The sequence below is a fragment of the Epinephelus lanceolatus genome, chromosome 12 (assembly GCF_041903045.1).
Source record: "Epinephelus lanceolatus isolate andai-2023 chromosome 12, ASM4190304v1, whole genome shotgun sequence".
Taxonomy (NCBI): domain Eukaryota; kingdom Metazoa; phylum Chordata; class Actinopteri; order Perciformes; family Serranidae; genus Epinephelus; species Epinephelus lanceolatus.
In genome coordinates, this window is record NC_135745.1 from 20802944 (window position 1) to 20821835 (window position 18892).

The window sequence follows — 18892 nt, forward strand, 5'->3', positions numbered from 1 at the left end:
ACATTTTAAACACTTATATCCATTGATGGATTTCAGGGCATAAAGAACGTAGCATTTTAAATGTTTTCTGATTGGCTGCTACCTTGACCAGGTGTCTCTTCTAAAAGTGGTTTTCAATCTCAATGGGACTTCCTGGTTAAACTGAGGTTGAATAAATAATAAATTAATAAAAAAAATCAGTCTGCACAGGCCATCAGTACGTAACATTACCCAGTTTGTTCATTCAGTGGCAGGTGATTTTTTTTTTAAGTGTTTGGGCCAGACATAAAGGAAAAAATGTGAGTAGGAAGATTTTTATTATATATTAATATTGTCTTTATTTTGGCATTTCATTGTTTGGGTTTTTTTGTTTATAGAATAAAATTGAAATGTTGGGATTAAAGTTGAAATGTCGAGAATAAAGTACAAACAACATAAGCTCTCTATTGTCTCGCAGATGTAACCATGGATATCCTTGCACCTGTCCATTTCCACATATGCAGTCGTCTCTTCCAAGTTTGTCTGGTAATGTCTCTCTGAACAGATGCAATTTTTGGCACAATCTCTTTAAAGCTCTGATACTTATTACCACACTGTATTTATGCACTAAAAGATAAATAATTTCCTTGTTACTAAAACTGATTATGAGATACAATTACACCCATTAATCTGCACAAAGCATTTTGTAGAGGTAGCCGTACGTAACACTGCAACACAAGTACTGCGATTTATTCTCAAAGTTCTACTGTGATCTTGAAATGTCAACTTCATTTTTGACATTTTGACTTTATTCTCAAAATGCAAAAAAGTGATAATAGTAATGATAAATTTTCCTCCTCTGATTTAATTTTTTATGCCTGGCCCTAATATTCCTCAAACACAGAGTTTCTTGTTCTAAAAAGTATGCCACCTTAAATCAATTAAGTGAAATTAAATGGCAGTTCAGATGGACAAAGGACACAGGAACTCTTTTTGACAGTTAATGCTACAACAGCAACTTTCTCTGCAGAATTGTCAGCTGTTGAACCACACTTTCATCGAAGGGACTTGCACACGCATCTGCATTTGTCGAACAGCCAACAGGAACGACCTCCCTCAGAAATAACCTCTGATTGGCCACAGTCTCCCATTACAGGCTAGATTCTCTAAAGTCTAAAAACAGAGCCAAGAGGAGGTGCTGAAGTCTCTCTCAGTCCACTTGAATTACAGTATGCTTAAAGTTATCATAGGAAATAATGATGAATGAAACCGAAACAAAATCGCCTACCCCAGCTTTAACTGTGTGTTTGAAGTATCAATAATCATCAATAATTATTTACCAACCACTTATTTAAATTGCACTATATATCAATCGAAGCATGATCCCAGACTTATTCATAGATTTTCAGATCTCCACTGAATCTGGACCTGCTGTGCTGCAAAGTCAGGTAATAATTCTCTTTGGGCATGAGCGACTCCTTTCACACCTGTGTTAAAACAAGGGATATTTATTTGACAAAGTTAGGGTTGTCTGAAATGTTTTACAGTATTTTATTTAAAACAAATGTTTGCAGTGTGTTGAGAAATGTGGTACAGTTAAAAAATGTAGCAGGTTAACATAAAATTAAGCATCAATAAATACATTTGGATTCAAATATGTCACAGAAAAATGAAGACAGTTGGCTCACTGTACACTCCAACCTACATAGCTTTTTTTTTTGTTTTAAATCCAGAACCATTTCCACACTTTGATTTGGATGAATGACCTTCTAATACACTTGCAGCCATTATAATTCAAAGCACGTTGTTCTTGATCATCAGTAGCAGCTCCATGTTCCTCTGGTGCTGCTCCCTACACATAAATACACCAACTGTTCAACCATCCACAATCAAAGCGGATCTCTCATTAACAACAGAATGTGCCACTCCTCCTCAAAACATGCTCTGCCTTCTGAAAATCCTCAGCTTAGTCAGGAATGTGAAGTAGATAAAAGTCAGGCTCACCAGCACATTTTTCAATGAGTACAACACAGGAGTTACATAACCAAACACGACAATCAGAGCGACTCGAATGATGAAGAAAGGAAAGTCCTGCAGAGCGACTCCAGCAAAAGACAACAAGGGGTTGTTAGGAGTGATGACCATGCGGAGAGTGGACATGAAGGCGAGGATGTAGACTGGGAACACCCAGACTGAGTAGAAGACTGATGGATCTCCTGCCACTCTCACCATCTCCACAGTGTCAAACCAAAACAGGAAGCTGTCCACAAACACCTCTGACCTTCTGTCCCTCTTCCACAGGAAGCCCAGAGGACCTGAGTAGGATTGGGGGCGTGACGATGAGGAGTACAGGTAGGCTGTGCTGGGAGCTCGTGAGCTGGGTGTTGAGTGGCTGGGTGAGCCAGCGAGGTCCTGCCATCTACCAGAGGTGCTGCCATTCCTGGCCTGTGGGTGGCCTTGGGTCAAACCGTTCTGGCCTTCTTCAGCATGCAGCTGGCCTGTTACGGAGGTCACCTGCTCCAGGTGGGTGAGGACGGGGCCTGGCATGTCAAAGTCCAAATCCAGACTGTCTGCTGCAAATGACAAGAGCACACACACAACATCAGCTGTTATACAGCACTATGTTTACCTAAGGACCAGCCAATGTCAAGATCAGTTTTATACATTACACACAGAGGTGTTTCTGTTATTTAGCCTACCCTCGTTGATATCAATTGGGTGTGGTGGGCAAGATAATAGAAACAGCTGTTAGTATAGCACAATACAATTCAACATCACCACAAACTACAGCCTCCAAAAATGATCACAAAGTTGAATCAAAATCTCTCTGAAACAGTTCCACCAAAAACTGAACATGAAGGCAGGATTTATGGCAGGATTGTTGTATTAGACTGCATTACAGTAGTTTGTGTAGCTATTTCACGACTATACTGGCCTACTGCAGTCTTAAGCAGGATTTATATGTGTGTGCGTCAGCTCTATGCATAGCCTACACTGCAGCCTACGCACGTGGCCTATGCTGTTGTGAGCGTTTATTCTTGTGCGGTGGTGTGTCTGTGTCACTCTGCAGTTACACCTCCAAAACACTAGTCATCAGCTGGGTTTTTTGTGAAGTGCTGTAAAGTTTTAGTTAATTCAAAACAGACCCAAAACACACATTAAACATGGCTTAATAGAGACAATTTCAAACACAAGTACACAAATCTGGACACATTTTCCCCACAAATACAATATGCTAACGTTTATAGCACAAGCCTGTGGCATTTTCATTGTATAAATTAGCCTAGCGGCAAGCAGACTTTCCCTCTACTCGTATGAAGCCAGGATAAGTCACGCACAAGACTTAAAATGCTATTTTTGTGGAGGCTTTATTGTCTTCACAATTTATTCTTTATTATCTGTGAAATTAAAGTAAATAAAAGCTTTGTTTCCACTGAGGGAAATGGTTTTAGCTTGCAAAAATAGACAGGAGGTGTGCGTCGCTGCGAGGTTTAGTCACATTTCTGTGGAGGTGCACATTGGGTTACAGCAGAGGGTACGGTGTAGGCTCTCTTGCGTCTGGTTTTTACTTTAGATATCTGCCTTTTTTTTTTTTTTTAACTTTTTTTAATGTTCTCTATCAGCTGTATCTGAAGTTGTGTAAAGTTGCTGCTTTAAAACTCAACATTCCCTTATTTTGCTGCTTCACAATAAAAATTTTATGTAAGACTGTATGGGAATTGAAATATGTTTATTACCGAATTAGCGAAACTTTGTTAGCGGCTTCTCTTTAAATAAGACAACTGTAACAATCTGGCAGGGAAGAAGAGTAAAATTAGAAACATCCACAGTGAGATGTTGATGAAGAGCTGCAGACGACAGGCTCTTACTGCACCTCTGCAAACAGCTCACGTCCAACAGGTGAACTTCTTTTACCTGCCCTGCTGTGGAAAAACACATGCAGCAAAAATAACAGGGGACTTAAGCCGTGGATCAGCTTGCAACTGAACATTTGTAGAAAATACTGAGATATATATAGTATGTCGCCATTCAGCCTGAAAATACTGGGATATGAATTTTTGTCCATATCGCCCAGTCCTACAGTATGATCTACATTAGTAGTTCTCAACCAGGGGTCCAGAGAGAGTTTCAGGGGGTCCTCAGAAAAATGGGGAATATTTATTTTCACTATTTGATTCAGTATAGAAGTGAACCCAGCGTGAGTGTATCTCCTCAACTGTAGTCAACAACTACAGACATTAACAGCTACTAATAACATAAATGGTTCTGTTCTGTTCTATTCAAGTACCCCAGTAAGCCCCACACAGTGTGACACTGAATCAGCATGCCCAGTACCAGGACCCTGAAACTGCAGCAGCTAAATGGAATTCAACCATGATTAATGTAATTATTCACACTCATGCTTTTCCTGCTGTGTCATGTCAAAATATCAACAAACGTTTAATCAATTTGATCTCGCAGAACAAACAACATAAAACACTTAACATGCACGACGTATACACCTGAACATCATTTCATTTCAACAACTCACATTGTCCGATGAGCTTGCAGGGGCGTATCCTCTCTATGATATCCATGCAGATGAGGCAGAAAAGCACCAAGGAAACGGGCAACTCAGCGAAATGGTCAAGCCTTTCCCCTCTGTCCACCTGCACCTACGGTACAACCCATAATAGTGAAAACAAATGTGAATTCAATAATACAAAGAACTGATCTGCCACTTTGAAATCATGAGGGATGGAGCAGGAAGAAGGTGAATCGAAACTCTTCGTCACGGTATTTGGCTGGACTGTGGAAGAGGAGCCAAGTTTTTATGAAGCCATCTGGTTTTATCACCCCATCATTACGGACATTAAGGCACTGTTGAATGCCCTTTAAATAAGATTAAGAAATATTTAATGTATGAATATGTCTGACACGTCTCTCTGTGTGGCCAGATGCTCTTATTTATGTCCTTGCTGGGCCAGAAATAAAAGAGAGCGTCACATATATGTAAAAAATTCCTGTGTTCTCTTAGAGTGGTGGATGATATTAAAGCTTGGGTTAATGGCCAACCTGTTATGTTCACTGTGGGTTACTGAATACCCCACACAGAGAGTACAGTCATGTGACGGTGGACACGTTTCCACTGCCTTTTTCTTACAACTGCGATGGTGCTAAAGTCCCTCTCAGTGCACACTGAGAAAACATTTGGATGCAGCTTCAAGGAGCGAAACCTCAAGAGACTGAGTGGAATTGGTGACAAGCAATCTTCTTCTTTCTCTGTGGTGCAATGCGCCGTGTCAACCATCACTCAGTGAATAATAATAGTGCCCTAAACACATTCTCTCACACAAGGGGGTCATAAAACGAGCTGGTGCCACAAATGGACTGTTTACAACAAATATGCCTGTTCAAGGTCCCCGTCGGAGCATGACAGAACAAAACGTCAACAGGTGCCTCTCCATGACAAGAACGATCAGTCTCGATGACATTACCTTGGAGCTGGCTATTAAAATAGCAAAGCAGGGTAATGTACACAGGAGGAGATACGCCAGCGCTGTCGGTCTCCTGAAAAACAAAAACGGTTGTTTTTAGATCACATTTAAACAACGATCATTGAACCTTTTTTTTAAAAGAAGTGCTGATCCCTCTTAATGCTGTATGCATGTATTGTATCGTGTTATCGTCAGGCGTTCAGGAAAGTTGCTGAACACATTTACTCAAGTACAATTTTAGATTTGTTTATACCTACTTCATTTTATGCTGCTTAATACATGTACTGTATCAAAGTGTCATGCATTCACTTGAGACAGAAAATAGACACCCAGGTGTCAGGAGCCAACAATGCTATCTGGAATAGCCAACATGGCTTTTTACACCCGGGTGTATATTCCTGGGCGCCCTAGCAACTGGCAAAGTTGAAATATGACAATAACTGTACAAGTCCACTCAGCTAGTCTTATGTAAAGAGTGTGCATTCAGCAGCTTTATACATCCTAACAACTGAAACCAACGAGTCAGCAAAGTCTAAAAACGATAAGCCAACGTTGGCTACCTTCACATGCACAACAATATTCCACTATCATTCTGAATGGGACAATATTCTGAATTTATTACACGGCTCTATTAAATGCTGTATTCTGATTGGTCAGTCGCGGCATTCAGAGGTCTGATATTACTGTGTAATGACCGTTGCTATGTAGCCCAGCGTTGCTAGGAACACTGCTTTTCATTTTCTCTTGATTCCCTGTAGCTATTGTAGCGCAGATTCAGCCGTTGCTGGCAGTTTTTTATTCTCTCCTCCCAATTTAATTTATAAATCAATAAAAATCATATAATTAATCAATATTCTGTCTCAAATTATTTATTTAACTGATAATTAGCCGTGTAATAAGTGGGATAATGTATAATGAGCTGGTGAATACTGGGAAAATAACTCCCGAAGGGTCATGTAAACAGTATATTCAGTTTGGATATTCCGAATTAGGCCTTTTATCCGAATTTAGCATATTCCGATGAAGACGTGGGATATGCCATTTTTTTGTGTCTTTTTGTGTCTTATAAGGTGTCCTTGAGAGCTTTGAAAGGCACTTATAAATAAAATGCATCATTATTATTATTATCATTATTTGTCTCACTTGGGTTTTTTTGGGGTATTTTTTGCTTTTTTATTGGTCTGTGCACTGTCATGGATACATTGTTCACAGACTAATTTGCCAGCAGTTTGCAAGGCTGTGTCACAGATGCATGCCCAAAAGAAAAGCCAACATTTTTGCTCCTAAAAAGAGACACATCCACTTTTAAACATTACGAAAGACTTGGACACCAACAGGTTTTCGGATATGTGCAAATATCGCAACACTGACGTTTTCAAGATGGTGGTTGGACAAATAAAAGAGGGAGGCTGTGTTTGCACTGTCCAACATGTCCGCCACTGGTAGGAAACTGAAAAAAAACTATTTTGATGCAAAGAAGCAAAATGACAAGCAGCTCCAGTTATTACACTTTACCATATTTTGATGTGATAAACAACATGTTAAGGCACGTTAATGGGAGTATGCACAGCTGTGGAATATTTATTTTCATTAGCCGTGTATGCAGTTTAGTATGAATACTGTGTTTCTGGAATAAGCACAAAAACCTGAATATTATGTGCATGTAAACACGGTCAATGACTCACACACAACTCAAACCCTCCTGTGTGAAAGTCCTGTGCCTCACCCATTCACTTACCATGTCTTATTCCCTCTATGGACTGTCTCACTCTTCATGCTAAGTCACCTGACTTTCTGCCAGTACATTTGTTTTTTTGTCATACATTTACCACTTGAATCTCAGAGGATATCTGAGACTGGCAAGCCCTAACTATAACCACTTTGCCATCTTGACACGTCAACATGACTAGCCAACCACAGCAAGCAGTGGGATCCATAATAACACTTCATAGGGATCAGTGAAATTAGCCAAATAGATGCAGTGTGAGTATTCTTACATGAGTGCAAATAGAAACTACGAGAAAAAAAATTGCCCTGTTTTTTCTGAATTAACAAGATTATTATCTCAGAAAAGTTTTCATGGGAAAAAAACAAAACAAGATCTGATTTTTTGTTTTTCCAATTAAAACCTTTCTCTTGATTCTGAGATAATAAACTTAGTTGCGTAGTTTCACTTTCAGATGATATAAACAAAGCATGCAAAATATGATGCTTTGTTAAAGATTAAGCTACAAAACAGTATGAAGAAGGCTTAGTCAAGATTATTTCCACATTGACCAGCTACAATGTTATAACTCGTGTGGTTATTTTGCATCATGGGGAACTTTTACTTTCAATATTTTAAAGCATATCTTTCTGATTAAATGTCTTAATGCAGGACATATTTGTAATAATGTATTTTATATTGTAGCATTATTTAGGAGCAGTTTTCCTTCCACTACTGCATCATTACGAGTGTTTTTCTCCTCATCAAGTCAATTTTATTTAGGCCAAGATCCCAAATCTGCCTCAAAGGGTTTGTATTCTAACCATTTTGACTTTGCTCACTTGTTTATGTCGGATTCTTTATCTGTTAAATGCAGATACTGAATCACTGTGACACTGATTACACTACTTCCCAACAGGTGTACTCACCACTGTGTGATCTCCGATAAAAACCTCTTCCGCTTCAGGATCAGATATTTCAGGGGAACCCACACCAGCAGGGTCACAGTGGTCACATAGGCAATAGAAGCCGCCACCACGAGCCAGTAGGCCGTGAGATCCCGTCCTTTCACATCACGAATGAGGCTGGCAAACCTCTCCATAATCACAAAGATGGGTACGATAAGGGCTGCAAACTGCAGCACCTCATACAGGATGAACTTGACCGTCTTCCCCGAGGGCATGGTCCCCGCACACCAGCTGCTGGTCTGAACTTGAAGCAAAAGACTTTGACAATCATCGCCCGAGAAACAAGACAGTGGAGCTGTTGGACTCTGCACACTGACATTGCTTACACTGCACTGGGGGCTGTATTCTTTTATTGCTGAGGTAATGAGGTGCATGCTCGCCTTTTTATAGGCTCACAAAGAAGAGCACTCCCATCCCATAATTTCAAGGAGAAAATTACGCTCAGCTGAGAACTGGACTGTACACGGGCTCTGGAAAGAGCGCTTGATTACATTGTCTGTTTTAACAGATGTTATTTTGATGAACTATTGAAACAGACATTTTTTTTGTTGTAACTGCAACAAAATAAAATAAATTATGTGCAATTAATCAATATTTTAAAATAACACTTTGAAATTACAGTGACATGCCTTTTACACTTCAGTTTCCTCTGTCCAGCCTTATAGGTCTCTCTAATACACGCACGCGCACACACACACACACACCTCCATCTAGTGGCAGGGCAGGGGATGATGTCGAAATGTCCTAACAAAAACCTGGTTTCAAGTATTTCTCAGCACCTCTCTGAAACAAAAAACTGAATGTTAGTGGTGGAAGAAGTGAGAAAATACTCTGCTACAAGTAAAAGTCCTGCATTTAAAACCTTACTGAGGTAAAATATGTCAGTATCTTAAGCTACATTTACTTAAAGTATCAAAACTACAAGTACTAATTGTGCAGTAAAATGTTCCCCATCAGTGTTTTTGGATTAATATCACTGCTGTATTAATGTGTATGCTGCATTTTACTGTTCTAGATGTTTAAGGCTGAGCTAATTTTTTAAAACATATTTTTTATTGTTTTTTAACTACATATAAACAGCTATACAGCATTACAAAAGATAAAGGCCTATCAGGGTCTATCCTATTGTGATACAAGATGTCAAAAAAAAAAAAAAATAGATTGAAAAAATAATAAGTAAATGTGATTTACCTCACGTGGAGTTATCAATAAAGTTGGGGTTTAGAGTCTCCAAGTTCTCACAAATTTATCAGAAGAGCCATTTAATGTGAATCTTAGTTCCTCAAGTTTGAGATGTTGCGTCATCTCCCTCAACTCGGCGGTTGAGCCAGTGGAGGATTTACCTCCATGCTAATACAGTGACAAATTTTGTGACTTTAAGTTTAGATCCTGAAGGATTCTTATTTTCCTCTAGGCTGAGCTAATTTCAACTCCTTCATATACTGTTGGGTAGTTTAATCTACAGCAACGCATCATATTCTTTAAGATCATCATGTTTGTAGTGTCACCGTCCTGTGAGAACCACAGATTTCCACTGGTGTAGTGGAGGGTACACCCACCTCTTTTCCAGGCCATTTATAGGACACCCACTAGCAGCTAAAAAGTCATTGGAATATACAGCAGAGTTTACTCACCTCCTCCTCTGTAACCTACCAACCTACCTAGTCGTACACTCACCTCACCAACAACCACCTCACCACTGCTTATATCTAAAAAGTCAACTTTTCATGGAGTCAGAAAAACAGCCGTTTTCAGGTTTGTGACGAATTTTCCAGCTGATCCAAGAGGTTCAATGTTCATCCTTCACTTTATCACAAACATTCAAAACCAACACATCTGGAGATAAATCATAATCTGTAAAGAAGCATGCAGTGAAGTAACAAGTATAATATTTACCTCTGAGATGTAGTGGAAGTACAAAGTGGCATAAAAAGAAATACAAGTACCTTGAATGTGTACTTAAGTAAAAGTACAGAAATTGTAGTAAAGAAATTGTGGGTGTGAATGCTGCATGCTGAAAGCCGACACTACACTGCAATGCTGGTGTAAATGTGTATGAAGAAGGTGAACTATTAGAAATAGATGGAAAGGTTGGAATGGGTTTGATTGATAATAAAGTAGTCACCACTGTTAAATATTAAAACCTTCATGAATGTAGAATTTACTGCTGAACTGTTGTATAAGACTGCAATCGTTTTAGATACACTTACCTAATAAAGCAATCAGGTGTACATGCAATTTTCAAAAGCTTAGTTGATCTGCTTCATCGAAAAAAGCAAACAACTGTCATCACGTCTTGACCCATATGTTGCTGAAATTCTAGTACTCATAAATATGAGACAACACCTTTTTCCAACTCAGCCTCGCTGACTTCAAACTGTTGAGAAAAGAGTACAAAAACATAAACACAGAAATCTCTCGTGAAATAATCAAAGCTGTTCTCACTTCAAAAGAAAACAGTGTCTTCATGTAGGACTCTGTCGCTCATGGTGAGAGGTGGTTGAGAAAAATATGCTCTCCTGAAAACATCTCTTACTCTTCGCAAAGCTAAATATAACTAAATAAAAACACTGTTTCCTGTTTCTTGAAAGTGCTCTTAAAATAAGAAAAACAGTAAAACAAGGCTATTTGTATTACTCTGTACATTTGGCCTGGTTTTATTGTGAATACCAATTAATAAGTATGGTTAAAAGAATACATACAAACAGCAGGATACAAGTTTAGACAGAACCTTTACAATAATCGATGTTTTAAAACTTAAAAACAGGCAACATCTCAATCCTGTGCAATAAAGTCACATCGGGGGCTGCGGTCCACCACTGTGGTGCAACAAGATGTTACATTTCGGATGACGTGTGATGATTAACTGGCTCCTGGTCCCGTGGTCCCAGAATAGCTGCTACTTTTTATATATTTGATATTTTCAGCCCTCTTTGATCCAACAGATTAACGCTATTTCCACGCTTGCATTTAGTTGAAGGCAGCAAAAACAAAAAAAGATTCCGTGTCTTTTTCAAATCAACTATATCAATACTTAAAATCAAGTTCTGGAGAATGAAACGGCCTCTTGTTTGCAAAGTCCTGAAAGTTTAGGTTGCTGAGTTGCTTTACATCCGTACAGTGGCACAGGGGTGGCAAGAAGGAGCACGACTGAAACATAGAATCTCAAGAGAAATTGTGGTGACACAAACACCAATTTGTCCTGCGACTGGAAAATCTAGTTCATCCTATTTATATAACTGCTTCATAATTCCTTCATTTAGCATCATTCAATATTAAACAACAGAAAAATACTCGTCCTGTTTCATCAGCTTCTTTGCAATCCAGTCAGTATTTGTAAACATCAACTCTTTCCCAAAGATTCTGAAGACGTAGAAGCTGTAGAAGAGTGTTTATGGTTTGAGAACTTGGTACAATATTTGATCGGTAAGTGTCGCTGTAACTGATAGCTTAGGAAGAACTTGAGAAGAAGTGTTTACAAACCCTGACTGAACCTTCCCAACTCATCAAACCTCATGTCAGTCCTGCGTCAGGTAGAATTTGTTTTAGTGTTACACATCTCTGAGAAAGGACAGATTCAAAATGCGTGGGGAGGTTCAATCAGTTTTTCACATTACCATTTGACCCTACAGTACAATAAGCATGTATCAAACACTGAGAGAAATGTCCATGTTCTCGTGTGAGCGATTTAAATATACAACTAAGTTAGGCAGAATATCACATACTCCGCTTTTCTCTGAATACATACATCCTGCACTGCTTCTCCATTTAAAATAGCAATAACAATAATCAAAACATAAATTAAAACGCACTACAAAATTCATTTTTTTCAACACTGACTAAAGAGATGCTTTGAAGACACTGGGGCTGTTCAGAGTTCGCCCCTTAAGTCTGTTAGTACAGCCCCTGAATGGACACAGAGCAAACCTTATATCCGCCGACAAGGATCTAGAGCTGCTCGTTCTGAAAAGGAAAACTCTGCAGTATGAAGTTGAGAGTCAATCACGTGACGGAAAGAATAAAAAGAAAAGAAAAATACCGGGTTTTCTGACGGGGTTTTTCCCCCCACTTTGTTCTCTTTGGCTTTTACACCTTCAGTTCAGCAGGGACGTCATGACTGCAGAGTTCACCTTTAAGGCTGAGGGAAACACCCGGAGCTGTGCTAACATACAGCCCACCCATGAGGTCGTCATGTGGCTTCACTACGAGTTCAGTACAGTATATACAAGAGTCATGTGCATGCTTAAATTCCTCTTTTTCCCCTCAAAAACAAAAAGTGGCTTCAGTTTTCAGTACTTCTAAAAGTTGACAACATATACAGAATGTATTAACCTAATGGTTTTAACATCACTAAAAGTCCTTTTTCCTGTTTAAAAAAACAAATGTCAATATGAGTTGACACCTCTTTTTCTGTGACATGATTAGCACTGCAGTTGCTTAAAGTGGGTGAGAAGGCTGTGGCATATTAGTGTGTGAGTGACGGTAAGGTATCAACCAACTGGTCCAACTGTGTTGGTGTGTGTGCGGCTGTATGTACACCTGCCTGTAGTGTGTTTGGATGTCCTGTGTGTAGCTCCAGTGTGCATGTTGAGGGGTGCTGTAAAGGAATGCCTGTGTGTATTTCACACTTGATCAAATAGTAATTGCATATATATTATGTAGTTAGGGTGAAGTGGCTCACAGTTACACTTGTTTATTCAAAGCAATTTTGTTGACGCTTTATTTTACAGGTCCGTAACTTCTTAATTTTGTAATTTCCTGGAAGTTTTTAGTAAAGAAGTGGGGAATTTGATGCTTATTATTAAGAAAATACTGCACATAAACAGCTGACTTCACTTCTAGTTAAGGTGGAACCCTCTTACAGTGATCACATCTGTCAGAGTCAAAGTGATAACTATCAGGAGATGATTCATATAACTGAGTATTATTCTTTATCCCTCATGCAGATTACCATCTAACTAACATTTGTATATCAATTACATGAATATAAAATAATAGGGGGCATCACGTAGGGGCATTATCAGTCCACTTTACGAGTTCAGCTTTAACCACAGGTGCTTTCCCCGTGCGCATTAGTTTCCTGTCTCCACTACCAGCAGCCATGAGTGTTTCCTGTTGCTTTAGTAAACTACACAAAGTAGCCTGAGGAACACCACTGCTGCATCTCACTGGCTCGTTTTTGGCAGTTTGTGATACATTTTGAAGAGACTACGTTTTTCGTTTTGAAAGCCCTGACCAAGACCTACAGTGGTAGAAACATGTTGGCTCTTGTAATGATGTAGCCGCTACAATAAAAGTTTTTAAATATTCCTTCATTGTTTTTCTAGATTTTTTCGGAGCGCCTGGATTGACTTTGTGTCGATTCTGTTGTTTGACACAAGATTTTGATCCACATTTGTATAAACAGAGCAACCAGTCGTCTCCCTCTTAGTCTACGTTTTTCATTAGAGAAAATGACCTTCTTTTCACTGTCATGATTGTAATGTGCGCACATTGCCAGCCTCAGGTAGCCAGCTGGAAGCAGACAGGTTACTGCCAGGCAAAGTATCAGGGGAGTTAAGTTAAATAAACAAAACAAGAATTACCGTACCATAGATTTTTTTTATCCGTATACTGTCATGTACAAAAAGACGTAAGTGACGACTTGATTACTATCAGCAAAATATTTAAACATCATTTGTATGGGAATGATTCTGGTTGATTAGTGTAAGCGGGTTCCACTGTAATGAACTGCTAGCGTAACCTAAAACATCTTAAGCCAGTCCATAGTAGGTCACCTGAATATCCAAAAATATATACAGTGTGAAGGATAACGTTCTCTAAGTTAAATGACTAATGAAAGAATATTTACTTTTGCCATTCTTTTACGGAAATTCCTCATTAATTGCTTTGAAATTAAACTGAAGCTTAAATACAATAACTTTGTCTCATTTTCCCCATGATAACCTAATTGTGTAGTTCAGACCCATAAAATAAAGCATTCCCACATTTTGTCAATAGTCCTATCATAAAAAGGAAGCAATAGATGTCAGGTCTTGTACATCAAAATGGACGATGAAGATATTGCTATCAGATCTAGATTTGGAAGTGATCAGGCTTGAACGAAACTTAAATAAGTGCAACTGAAAGTAAAAGTGCAACTGGAAGCTCCGTGTCTTCACATCTGAGTCGTGAAGAAACAGAGCAGAGGTGTGTAGATGCAGAGGAATCATTAATTAAATACAATCCAAAAAGAACATAGTGTGTCTGTTTTTAGACCATGTTTGTCTTGGTGTGAGCTCCTCAAGTCAAACCCTCGTGATCACTTCTAAACCTGGAGTGAGAAGTGTAACTGTATATTTATCTGCCAAATAAAACGACACAAAGCGTGCCGGATGCCGTGTTTAGTCTACTCTATTTGAACTGTTTCCTCCATGTGGTGTTCCATGGTGAAACAAATTATAAAACGTAATAAAAGAAATTATCTTCGACCGCTGTTTGATCAGGTCTGGTGCATGTGTATGCGTGAGGATAAATGTGAGCTCAGGGGGCCCTATAACAAGGCTTTCTCTGAGTAGGGGGCCTGTGAGGGGTCTGAGGAAGGTGCTATGCTCTGGCCAGAGGGGGTGCTGCTGTAGTTTGGCGTCTGCGTCATGCTTGCGGGAGTCGTGCCTGGGGCGCTGGCTGGGTTCTGGTAGGACTGTAAGTCTGCTGGGGCCATGCTGCCTGGAGCTGCAGTGTAGACTGGCGGCTGGCCCATGTACATATGAACGTCACTGCGAAAAAAAATGAAGCAACATTAATTACAAAACTACAGTACAGCAAGGTGTTATAATTAAATGGTAGGTGGAAGGTAGAATTCATAATACTGTAACTGTCTAATAAAATGCAGTATTCAAATACTGTCCAATGTCAAATAATAGCCGTGACTAGCACGATTAATTAAATGCTACCCACTAATAAAGAACGGGTGACACTAAGGGGCATGGAACTAACCCGTAATTTAAATTTAACTCACATGGTAATTTTAGCCTAATTTAGATTTCCACAGCACTTATTCAATCTTCACAAGAACAGAGTAAAGTCACACTCACCAATCTGCTGCTCGTAAGTTCCCTTTTTAACACTAAAACTGTTTTCATTTGCAAAGTCACAAGATCGTTTGTCTGTTTTGAGCAGCATTAAGAAGTATGTCACTGCTGGAAAGATTATCTTTTTATAAAACTGGCCTGTCTGTGCAGTAGAAAGATGCAAGAACATGTGAAACTTGTGCTACATGACCAGAGGAATCAGAGTAAAGGGATGTGGCATTTGCTTTTGTTCAAAAGGTAGAAAACCTACAACTACCAGAGTGCACTGACTGATCAGCTCAAGTTAGTTTAACAGTTCGACTGAGGGAGGAGCGGGTCTCTCTCTCAATCCTCTTCTATACACTTTGCGTCCATGGTGGCAGGCATAAGAAAATGTGGAAGTACAATCTGAAGTTTGAGCAGCAACTCTAGAGCCAGCAAGAACCCAAGAATAAGCAGGGAGATCTGGGTTTACCTCAGCTCATAATAGAGGTCTACTGATTCATCAGTTTGGCCAATTAATTGGCACCAACAATCTGACTTTATATAAATCATTAATGGCGGAACGGAGCTCCGACAGTGGCCGATAGCTGTAACTGCTACTTGTCATGTGGGTACGGCTGTAAAGCTTTTGCACAGAGCACCCCACATGCAAATACAGGGTAATGTGTGCTTTAGATAATTTGTAAGATTTAAATGAAAGTCAAATAATGTAGGACAGCTCTACTTCTTTATTAGGGGTGTAAAATGTTGCTGGTTATAGACTAGCATTATGTGCTTTCTCTGTTTTGCTTTCAAGAATAGTTGGTATAATTTCACTAGAATTAAGTAGCATGACACTAACAATGTGTGTGAAATAATTTTCTGATAATCTAAACGACTATCAACTCATTATTACTTCGAGACCAGGAGGGGCTGGCACTCAGTGTGCTCCAGCCATGAATGCACACAAACCTTCTATTTCATTTTACCACTGGAACAGCTGATTTTACAGCCAATTGGCCGATTGATCAGCTATCGTCTTTTTCCAGCTCAAAACTATTGTTATTATATTGGCCATTTAAAATCCACTATTAGTTGACCTCTAGTTCATATACACATACTACCAACACTGTTATGATACAAAGCTGGTTGAAAATTGGCAAAATATCCCTTTAAGTTATTGCCAACAAAACTCAGCACTTACAGCAAATATTAAAACTTAAAAGCCAACCATGACTGAGAGGAATTATACCATTTGAGCTGCTGGGAGCCATTTAATGTTAAACATGAGTAGGAAGTTTGACTGATGGTACTGAAACAGCACCCATAATTAGTGAATTAACAGAAACAACAGTATTTCTGTTGGAGACGTAAATTATAGAGCAGCAGAGTGTTGACTATGACATGACCCTGTTCGTGTAGTCTGAAATCAGTACTGTGTGTTTTGATTATACTGAATTTATCCAGACAACAGGTAAACTTTGAGTTTGCCACAAAAAAAAGAAGCAGGTCAGAAAACAAGGAGGCTTCATATGGAAATATATACTTCTACTACATGAGCAAATAGGAAAGAAAGGCCCATCTCTTATATGTGCCTGTTACACTCAAGGCCTAATTCTATTTGCAATAAAGGTCCCAGCCACTATTTGAGAATTTACAGTACTAATAAAGATGTCATAGATAATTTAGAAAGGGCAAATACACCTGAGATGAGTGAAAAAATAAACAAGGAGGTGTTTGGGCTGGCATTATGTTGCTGTTTAAATAGGCTTGATTTTCTTTTCTTCCTTGTTAAATAGTATATAGAAGAGTGACAGGAAATACTGGAGCAACAGAGAAAAGGGGATGACGAGCAGCAAAGTTTCATAATGTCAGCAACTTGTAATGTGCTGCAGTGAACCAGCATAAGAAGCCACTGAGGGGGTAGGTGAAACTCACCTAGGAGCTGGCTGACCAGGTATGGGGGTTCCAGCGGGGAGCTGCTCTATGGGAACAGTGTAACCCTGCACTGCCGTACCGCTCATGGCATACGAACCTGATGCAGGCTGACCAGGGTAGACCTGTTGTCACAAACATGCACAGTGTGAGTTAATAACAGACTAAGCCTAAGATCACCAGCATTTTAAACCAGGTATACTGTAAAAAGGTAGGTAACCAAAATAAAGCTAAATAATACTGACATCCAATAGTAGCAAAAGCACATGCAGGTAGACTGTTTCATTTAAGCTTTTCCTGTTAAAGCTGCAGCTGGTAATTTTTATGAAAATAACTTTGTGTCATATTTGCTGAAACAGTCACTATGTTCTGAAAAACAAACAAACTATGAGACAGATCATCTGTAAAAAAAAAAAATCATGTTCCTCCTCCTCTTCCTACTGCTTCTAATGACATTCACTAGAATCAGACCGAGGTGCAGTCAGAGCCGATCACAGCCAAGGAGTCTGTGATGCACTTGTCAATCATGTCAATCACCCTGAGAACTGCAGTCAAACTGCCAAACAACGCAGCATTGATTAAATATGTGTCAAGATTCTGTTCCTGCCTATTTCTCACCTCAAATGTTTCCATAAACATATTTTAGTGCACTGTTTATCTGCAAAATGAGAGAGTTTGCGACCTGGCCACCACGTTGTTATAGTCACCGAAAGTACCAAGCACTGCCAGCCAACAGACCAACTTAATTTTTTTTTTAGTGAAACAGTCCACTATGTGTTTCTAAAAGCACTTGAGGTAAAAGAAAGGTGATGCAGTGACAGAATCTTGATTCATATTTGATCAGTGCTGCCTAGTTTGGCAGTTTGACTGCAGTTCACAAGCAGACACTGACAGCTTTAAAGACTCCTCAGCTCTGATTGGTTGTTTTCGTTCACTTGCGGTGACATCATTGGAAGCGCTTTAAGGCAACAGAGTGGGCAGAGGAATATGTTGTTTTTTTAACAGATTATCTGTCTCATTTAGTGCTGTGTGAACACAGTGACAGTTTCAGCAAATACATGTTACCAACCCCAGCATTAAGGGACAGTACATGCAAAACAGAGAGGGGAAAAAAAAAGAAACATGTAGAGTCAGGAATATCAAAGGAGTGAGGTTTTGTGTAATTTTCATGTGCTAGCAAAATTCTGGATGTGCACAGTTTCCTGTTTGCATGGCACAAATTTAATCCTTGGAAAAATAGTTTTTTTGCCTGGGCAACCAGTTGACTGTACCTGTTGTGCTGCGTTGGCAGGCTGCTGCATGTAGTACTGTTGACTCTGCAGCTTGGCATACATGGCATAGACTGGATCTTCGTTCATTAGCTTGGCGTACAAAGACAGAGCTTCCATCACCTTCACGTTCAGCTCTGACAGCTCCGAGTGCTTCCTGATGACACAAACCCAAACACACATAGATTAGATTAAATGAATTCTTCCAACGCTTGAATTATGTAGGTTAGAGTTACATGTTTTACTTTGGACAAAGCATGTCACATCAGCATAACGTACCTGTCTATATCCTCCAACTTCTGGTCAATGAGAGGTCCCATTTGATTGCAGGCACCTGATGAGAAATATGTCATATCTGCAGTCAACAATTATCAAGTTTTACATTAAGAATCATACCAGATTAGCTTCTGTCACTTCCATTCACTTTATACAGTAACAACCTCAAATTCAGTTTACCTTCCAACTGTAGTAACTCAACGCTGTCTGACTGGTTGTCTGTGGGATCTGCACTCTGGATCATCTGCAGTAGCTGGTCCATTTTGTCCTGAAA

General features: G+C 39.3%; 2 protein-coding genes across 2 annotated transcripts in view; both read right to left on the reverse strand.

The window, feature by feature from the left end:
• Positions 1–1434: 1434 nt before the first annotated feature.
• tmem236 (transmembrane protein 236) lies at positions 1435–8445 on the reverse strand. The gene is made up of 4 exons (XM_033650114.2): positions 8070–8445; positions 5436–5508; positions 4490–4613; positions 1435–2531 (listed from the first exon to the last, which is right to left on the reverse strand). Exons 1-4 carry the CDS (start codon positions 8321–8323, stop codon positions 1891–1893), a joined length of 1092 nt encoding a protein of 363 aa, XP_033506005.1. The 5' UTR covers positions 8324–8445; the 3' UTR covers positions 1435–1890.
• Positions 8446–13426: 4981 nt separating this feature from the next.
• LOC117272143 (collectin-12-like) overlaps positions 13427–18892 on the reverse strand; it is a 66269-nt gene continuing 60803 nt past the window's right edge. Inside the window, exons 20-24 of the mRNA XM_033650897.2 lie at positions 18799–18886; positions 18622–18676; positions 18346–18499; positions 17078–17199; positions 13427–14863 (exon numbers count right to left, since the gene is read on the reverse strand). Coding sequence (XP_033506788.2) covers positions 14641–14863; positions 17078–17199; positions 18346–18499; positions 18622–18676; positions 18799–18886 — 642 coding nt within the window. The 3' untranslated portion in view covers positions 13427–14640. The remainder of the gene's footprint in view (positions 14864–17077; positions 17200–18345; positions 18500–18621; positions 18677–18798; positions 18887–18892) is intronic.